General features: G+C 30.0%; 1 protein-coding gene across 1 annotated transcript; it reads left to right on the top strand.

Moving 5' to 3' along the window:
• The first annotated feature begins 1,764 nt into the window (after positions 1-1,764).
• On the top strand, positions 1,765-3,101 carry LOC145035998 (myb-related protein 308-like). The gene is made up of 2 exons (XM_078984489.1): positions 1,765-2,138; positions 2,284-3,101. Exons 1-2 carry the CDS (start codon positions 1,876-1,878, stop codon positions 2,963-2,965), a joined length of 945 nt encoding a protein of 314 aa, XP_078840615.1. The 5' UTR covers positions 1,765-1,875; the 3' UTR covers positions 2,966-3,101.
• Positions 3,102-9,156: the final 6,055 nt, after the last annotated feature.

Here is a 9,156-nt window from a genome sequence, read left to right as displayed (position 1 = left end):
ACTAATAAAGAGAGTATAAGTGCCCTCAAGCAACCTATTTTACTAACATAATAAGAATTTAGCGCCTATAATTGAAATTATGTGGAAGCTTTATAAGGTGGTGACAAGGTAATTGCTATTGTACTGATGTGAATGTTGGCCGATCAAGAAGGAACACCTATGGAGGTCGTAAAAATAAGAATGTTGTGGTGGACATGTGGTAAAATATTGTTGTACATGATACCAAACACTACTATTAGAGAACCGTTAGAGGTGGTGTCGATCACCTAGAAATTGAGAGAAAGGAGATTACGGTGGTTTAGGCATGCCTATAAGAGACAACCGACTGTTGCTATTAGACGGCGGAGTCTATTACATTCGAGGGTATGAGAAGGAGAAGACATCCAAGATGGAAGTGTGAAGATAACATGAGGTTAGACTTAAAGAAGTTAGCGATTACCGATGACATGATCTTAGATAGGAAAGTATGGAGGCTTAGAATCAAAGTAGCATAGTATTAGTATCGTTTAGGGTTTAGCTTCTAACATTTTTCTTGCTTATTTATTTTACTTCTAAAATGTATATCTAATATCTGCTTCCACTATTTGCATATTTAATTAGGTTTTACATGTTGAACTTGCTACTCTCATTGTCAAAATATTTTTTTTTCTTGTTTGTAGGTTGTTTTACTAAGCCTTATTCCACTTTATAGTTCATCAAGAACTCACATTTTCTATACAAAGATGTTACGTAGGGATAAAACTTCAAGGAGGATGTAATTATGAAAATTTTACTTCATTGATTTGTTTTTGTTTTTTTATTATTTTTTGTTGAAGGTTTTCTACGTATACAGTCTTTCAATTTATATTGGGAGCTGCCGACCATACTACATTTCCTTACCCCATTTCGATATAATTAAAGCAAGATTCTAAATAACGTAAGGCATGACTTGACGGCAATGTCAAACCTCAAGCTTTTCCGAACCTTGGTAAGTTATGACGTTTGTAAGGCGTGATTTAAGGTGGTAATTTTCTATATAATTAATATTTTTATATGTAGTTTCAACTATTATTCATTTTTATACACATATAAGAGTTAAGGTGACGTTTTAGCAAAGCTTGGCGACATGTGCAAGCCTTGGAGTCGTGACGCGCCATGAATATGTTTCATAATATAAAATAGTTCTACATATAATTATGAGAAATTAAATATCATTTTACTTTTTGTTCGTACAAATCTTTCTATCTATTTAAGTGATGAGATGAGTCACATTATTATAATAAAATATCATTAAACTTTGTTAAATACACATTAAAGTTACACATATCACTATTTAATTAGATAACAAGATTTATTAGAATAAAAACTAGAAAAACATTTAAGTTTTCTATAACTATATATCATTTCATATTTTCATTGTTACGTTATCAAGTTAGATTTTATTAGAAAACTATTTTTATCAGCTAATATTAATATTTTAATATAAAAATCTAAGCGAATAAATAAATCCAAATTATGATGCTTGAGCAACATGGGACCTCATAGTATCTTATCCTAACATCAAGAAATATATATAATTTTGAAATACGATCAAAAAAAATTTATACAAGAATCAATAAATATGTATTATAATTTGTGTGATATGATATGGTAATATCATAATAACACAAGCCCACCAGCCCCCTCAAACCTGTCTCACCAACTCGCATCTAGAAGCAATTATACCCTCCCTCTTTCTCCCTCTTTCTCTCTCCCATCTATCTATTTATCTATCTCTCTCAACTCCCCCTATATAGTCAAAAGCTTATAAAATCCCACATCAAGTACTCAAAACGCCGGGCTTCTCTTTAAACTCTCACAAAAATTGGGAAAACTGTAAACAAGAAACAAATAAATATGGGAAGGTCTCCTTGTTGTGAAAAAGCACATACGAACAAAGGTGCATGGACCAAAGAAGAAGATGATCGTCTTATTGCCCACATCAAAACTCACGGCGAAGGTTGCTGGCGTTCACTACCCAAAGCCGCCGGACTCCTCCGTTGTGGCAAAAGCTGTCGTCTCCGATGGATCAATTACCTCCGCCCTGATCTCAAGCGTGGAAACTTCACCGAAGAAGAAGATGAACTCATCATCAAACTCCATAGTCTCCTTGGCAACAAGTAGGTTTTCGATTTTTTTTTTCCAAGATTTCTTACAAGTTGCAAATTTTCTTCGTGGATAAAAAATACCCATATCGCGATTTTTTTCTTCTTGCCAAAAAGTTGTGGGTTTCTTTTTCTAATTTACTTTTTTGGGATTAAATAGGTGGTCTTTGATCGCCGGAAGACTGCCGGGAAGGACGGATAATGAGATAAAGAATTACTGGAATACGCATATTAGAAGGAAACTTTTAAACCGGGGAATTGATCCGGCGACTCACCGGCTGATTACCGATAGCACTAACAGCCATCACAATAATAACATTACCCCCACCGCCTCTGCCGCCACGCATAATGTTAATTCTTCGCCGGACGTCACCACCCCGACCAACATATCGTTTGCAAGTGCTGCAACTACTTCTCCTAGTACAATCCATCATCTCATTAAAAACGAACAAGTAGAAGATGATATGAAACTCCGCTGTGATTCTCCCGACCGCCGGAATATCGAGAACTCCTCGCCGGAAAATCAAGAAAGATGCCCAGATTTGAATCTGGAATTGAGAATTGGCCCACCTCGTCATCATCAGAACAACGCCGTATCCTCATCATCATCATACATACAACAACATCATCATCAGTCCGTTGAGTATTATCAGCCATTAATGACCGGAGGGAGAAATTCCGGTGGTTCCACCATATGTTTTGCATGCAGTTTGGGTATACAGAACAGCAAGGAATGCAGTTGTACCACAGGCCTCAATCTTACAGGTGGTAAGAGCACTGGTTATGATTTCTTAGGATTGAAGAATGGGGCCTTGGATTACAGAAGCTTGGAGATGAAATAGTTTCTCAATTGGGTATTTTTTAAATCCAATTATTTTGTATATTTTTCTAAACAATATATATTTTATATAATTTGTAGCGATTTTCATTTTGTATAATTAATAATATAATGATAGAATTTGTTGACAGGAAAGTAAATACGGTGTACTAAATAGCAATTCTTCTCTCATATGCAATTACTAATTATCAAAATTTATAAGATGTTATTCACTAGTTTATTTTTAATTTAAACAATCACTACGTAATAGTGATCAGGACAACTCCAATGCACCTTTAATATACAATTTTAGAGGTCATTTTTACTGCAATTAATCTTCAAAATCAAATTTTTAGTTGGTTCATTTTTAACATCAATATAAAGGTTAATAAATAAATAAATAAATAAATAAACCCTCTACAAACCACTATTTTAAAAGTTAGTTGGAATGCAAAGTAAGGTGCTTTTTGTTTTTTTTAAAAAAAAAACATCTTCAAATCATTTTTTGTTGCGTGGCGCAGAACACGCTCAACACTTTTCCTCTAGCAGCAGTTTGTTTTTTTGGAAGACTTCAGACGACAAAACGTCTGTGCGTGTGTTATGTGGCGCAACACTTAACTTGCCTCTTCAAACCTCTTCAACTTTAATTTTTTCCAAATGTTTTTTTTTATAATTTTGGTATAATTTCTTTTTTCAACTTTTATTAATTTTTTTGAAAAGAACTTTGATTTTTTTAAATTTTTATTTACGGATTTGATACGATTTCTTTTTATAATTTCCACAATATTTTAAAACTTGTTTAAAAAAAAAACTTTTATTTTATTTTTTTTTAATTTTTTATCGCTTCTGTTAATAATATTTTCAGTTTCAGTTGCATCTTTTTTAACGTGTGTAATTTTTTACGTATTTTATAGACATCGTTTGCAATACTTTCTTAATTATTATTATTATTATTATTATTATTATTATTATTATTATTATTATTATTATTATTATTATTTATGTTTTTTATAATTAGTTTTTTTTTCTAGAATAAAACTTTTAGCTTCTTTTATATTTTTTAAGTTTTTTTTAAAAGTTTTATATTTTTATTTTTTTACATGTACATTTTAGTTTTTTTTCAATGTTTTAAGATTAGAATTATTAAAATTTCGGTGTTGAGAACAATTTTCAATTTATAAAATTAGTTTATTTAAATTTCAGTTTACTGCAGTGGTTTGCAGATATTAAAAAACAAACATGCTTCTTATTATAGGCTGCAGTCGTTTGTTCAACATCTTCTGCTACAGAGGATTACAGAGATAATTCGCAAACTTCATGACTTTTCTCTTCGGAAAAACAAACAACACCAAAGACTGTTAAACAATTATTTTTGTGTTTGTTTAAAAAAGCCCCTAGTTTTACAAAATTTAAAACTTTAATTAGACATTAGATATTTAACTAAAGTTTGGTAATAATTAAATGTGGCATATTATATTATAATAATGTTTTTATTTTTATTTTTAAAAATTAGGACGTTGTGATTATTGTGATGTTATATTTGACGTTGTAATTATTGTTATGTTATGTTTGACATATTAGTTGCTAGCGAAAAAATAGCTAATAACTGAAAAGATAGTTGTTAGCTGAAAAATGAATTATTAACTTATAAGTTAGTTAACCAAAAATGATGTTTGATAAAAAAGAAATATATGATAACCTAGCTGGAAGATAAAATATAAAAAAAAAGAAGTTTGAGGAATAAGTACGTGTGTGTGTGTGTGTGTGTATATATATATATATATATATATATATATATATATATATATATATATATATATATATATATATATATCATGATTGTAAAAATCAGGATCTTACCCAATGTCGTTTTATGTTTTGCAAGATCGTAATCATAAGATCGGATCGAGATCGGAAGATCATAGCATAATGAACTTATATTCAAATTTGTTTGTAATGTTTTGGGTGTATAGTATAGATTATAACTTAAAGTCGATTAAAACATCAATATGGGGTCAACTTTAACTAGGGATTTCAAAATGCCCTGTGGGACCCCACTCCCGTGGGGCCCTTGTCCTGTATGTGAGTATTTGTCTAAAAAATGGAGGGCGGGGTGGGCAGTCTCGTCCCAAAACTCCCATGGGCCCCCATTAATAAATCATATATCTTTACATTTATTAATTATATAAATATAATAAACAATTACATGGTTTTTGACCTTTTAAAGTTCAATAAAAAAACATGTTTTTAAAGTCTATTATAAATAACTACTTATTACAAAAAAAAAAAAAAAAAAAAAAAACAAACAAAGATTGCTCTACCCAGACTACAACTTCTTTTATCCAAAAAAAAGATAGCCTAAAGTCAAGCAGGGGCAGAGACAATGGTAATAAGGAGAATTGGTGGGGGCGGGGGTGGGAAGGCTGGAGATTTCGGGGGTTAACTTTATAATATGCATCACAATTTTTGTTGTTGAAACTGTAAATTTATTGAAGAAAACATATTAATTACCAAAAAAAAACAAAAAAAAAAAAGAAACAAGATAATTATGATCAACAACTAAATGCTTAAGATCATAGAGGAATGATTTAAGTGTAACTTGCTTAATTCGAGATGAAGTAATGAAGTGATTATGGTTTATGATGATTTTGCTATTTGAAATGCTCGATTTTAAGTTAAATAAAATAACTTCTTAGGCTTGGCTATAGAAAAAACTATAGATCTTGAACTAAATGTTTAAGATCATAAAGGAATGACTGAAGTGTAACTTGCTTAATTCGAGATGAAGTAATGAAGTGATTATGGTTTATGAGGATTTTGCTATTTGAAATGCTCGATTTTAAGTTAAATAAAATAACTTCGTAGGCTTGGCTATAGAAAAAACTATAGATCTGGGGTTGGATCGTATTAAGATCTTAAGACTCTAGTCGGGATCCTAAGATTCCACTATAGAACATTCTTCAGATAAATCATATTAAGATCAAGTTCATTTTTGGCATGTAGGATCTTAAAATCATTAGATATTAAGATCAAGATCGGAATCTTAACAACCATATCTTTTTGGATAACAAAAGTAATTTTTTTAAAAACAACATCAATGTTCTTTTAAAAACAACATTCATATATAAATTTATAAAAAAAAAATCTTGAAAAACTATTTATAGTAGCTTTTTTAAAAGTTAGCTTATAAACTATTTTTTTATCTTATCAAATATGAAAATTTTAAAAAAAAAAACTAGAAAAATATGTCAAACACATCTGTAATGAAAGCATCATTTATTGTGGTATATCAAATACATCTGTAATGAGAGGATAAAGGGAAATCATGATACAAAATATACAATAATTTGTAATATTATTATATATAATAATAAGCAACTGGATGAATAATATATTTTTGTGTTTTAAACTTTGGTCATATTTGTTTTGTATGTTGATTAGTTTGGTTTCTGTATAAAAAATAAATTAAAAGTTGTCCTTGTAATTTATAAAAACGGTCCTTATATTTTTATTTTTATTTTTACGTTTGAGTTTTAGATTTTGGTCATAATATTTTTGTATGTTGATAGGTTTCTTAATGTACAAAAAATAAATTACATAAAACTATCTTTGTAATTTATAGAAAAAATCCATAGGTATTTGTTTTATATAAATTGTTTATATATTTAAATAGTATACTCTTTCGTCCATTTTAAAAAGATTAGAACAATAGTCCCCGCCTTATAAAAAATTTAAAGATTACATCCCAACAAAACGGACATAAATAGATTCCGGACCTTCTTTCCTGCAAAACGAAAAATAACAATTTCTAGTTATGTAAAATAAAGAAAATATTATGTGACTTAACATATACAATTGAACGCATTTGTAAAGAAAATGTTGGCAAACCTTCAACTAGTGTTTCTTAAATTCGGATAATGATAATATTATGATTTGTATTACGAGAAAAATTATCAAAATATCCAGTATTATCATTGTTGGATGTTGTGGTTGAGGAGAAAAGTTTTACTGTTTACATAATGGCATGTCCCACAACTTAAGAAATTGACATTAAAATTATCTTATACCAAATTCCAATCACATAAACAAACCATCTGAATTATCTCATAACTTTTTAGAAAGTTAGGTAGCAGGCAAACTCCATGTTTTGATTATCAATAAAATTCATAGATAGTTTAAGGAAAGAGTAAATTCACTTCTTGTATTAATATTTGGATTCGATGCATATGCATCATGAAATCAAAATAGAATAATTCTTAAGAGTGCTTTTAGATTAATAAATAAAGATGAAATCAATGTTACTAGAGAGTGTAGACATGTTCAATATCTCATGAGAGACCTCAAATATGGAGTATCATTAGTATATACTTATATTAACCGAAATATAGAAAAGATTAATGAAAATAACAATTTTTGGCAATTCAATAGCAGTTTTCTAAAATAACCGTCAAACAGTTCAACTGTTAAAAAACTAATCACACAAGTTGCTAGAAGCAAGAAACAATACAACTGACTAAGGTATCATGGAGTTGTTTGGCAGCATAGGTTGGCAGCTTGAGTTATCATTGTTTTTGTCCCACTGTGGCCATCCAACATTGAGTTGTTTGGTAACTTGGGTTGGCAGCTCGAGCTGCCCTTATCCAAACCCATTAAACTCCAACTTCATTTATTTAGATCAAGTTTTACCAAACTCTTTAAACCCCATAGGGGAGCTAACCCTGTCCCTACAATCTGATTAGTTTTTTTGGACCACCGTTACGGATTCTCCCTTTAAACCCTTCAAGTAGAGGTGTCAAAAATTGACACGACATGAAACCCAATATGAACTTGACACGAAATAAATGAGTTTGAGTTTGTTCAAATAAATGGGTTAACACGACACAACACGAAAATTAAACGGGTAAGGTTAGTGTTGAGAATTTCAACTCGAAAATGAACCGTTTATTTATATACAAGTTTTTGAATTCTTTAAATAAACTAGAAATATACAAAACCAAAACAATAAGTAAATAAAAAAAACCTTTGGATTGAATGATTTTGTAATGTTGAAATGACATAGTTATTTAGATCAAAACTTTATTTTCAGTTTTTTTGTTATCTTCCAAACTACACGGTACCATTGACCACTCTCTTATCCTCGTGATGAAATGACTTAGCCGTCAGATCAAGCCTTCTGCCTACCCAAGTCGTACTATTTTAATTTTGTCATTTGAACTTGTTATGATTTCATCTATTACGCCTTCAAATTATTAGTTTTCCTTTCTGTATAGCTAACTCCTACCCTTTCAACACACTCAATCTTTTAACCTCACATGACACAACATATTTCAAGACATACCGCTAACACGAAACACGACACGAACTCGACACAAAAATAAACGGTTGACACGACACGACACGTTAATTAAACATGTCATGATAGGGTCAACCACTTTCAACCCGTTTAGTGTTTCGACACGACATGATTGTTACCTCTACCTGGAGCCTCAACTCTTTTGATCTTTACCATTCGCCATGTTCGCAATAAAACTCGTTTTATACAAATGTGTCCATCGAACCATTCAACTCATAGTAGAGTATTTGTTTGATTTCATTTTTACATTATGTTAATTCTAATTACATCAAATGGATAGTAGATAGCAGATATGAAAATTAGAATGTGTTGTTTTGTTGACGAGTCTTCAACTTATGTTTTATCAAATATTGTCAAAACTCAGATAGATTGGTACATTCGTTCACTTGTAAATTGTATGTTCTTGAAACGTTATAGCAATCAACTAAACATTTAAGAAAAATATAAACATCATATTTTTGAATTTAGGCCCGAGCGACGAGGAAGGAGACTTGTTAGTCGATATATGTAAATATCAAAATGAAAATAGTTTGGTGCACATTTTGTCCCACTATGTGAAAAAAGTTTACATATGTCAGAGATATGCTTTTTGAAAAAGAGTTTTGGGTCGTTGCAGAATGTTGCTTTGGATAGATAGATGGATAACAATCAATACAATAAAATAAAACGTTTGGTGTATGTTTCAAACCATTTTTTTTTTCATATTAATTGAATTTGTTAGAGTTAATAAATAACCAATTTTCTTTCATATTATTTGACTACATATATAAACTAGACGAATATTCATGGACTATAAAATTATATATAGTTAACTTGGTAAACACATATTGAAGATAATTATATTATTAATATTAACTATGAAA

This window comes from Lactuca saligna, chromosome 3, assembly GCF_052625555.1.
Source record: "Lactuca saligna cultivar CGN05327 chromosome 3, ASM5262555v1, whole genome shotgun sequence".
Lineage (NCBI taxonomy): Eukaryota > Viridiplantae > Streptophyta > Magnoliopsida > Asterales > Asteraceae > Lactuca > Lactuca saligna.
This window is presented reverse-complemented; position numbering and strand designations above follow the sequence as displayed.

What these genes read in the sequence shown, in the direction of transcription:
- LOC145035998 (XM_078984489.1), top strand. Translation starts at nt 1,876, where the DNA reads ATGGGAAGGTCTCCTTGTTGTGAAAAAGCACATACGAACAAAGGTGCA. An exon ending in CATAGTCTCCTTGGCAACAA is followed by an intron (nt 2,139 to 2,283) that starts GTAGGTTTTCGA and finishes GGGATTAAATAG; the next exon opens with GTGGTCTTTGATCGCCGGAA.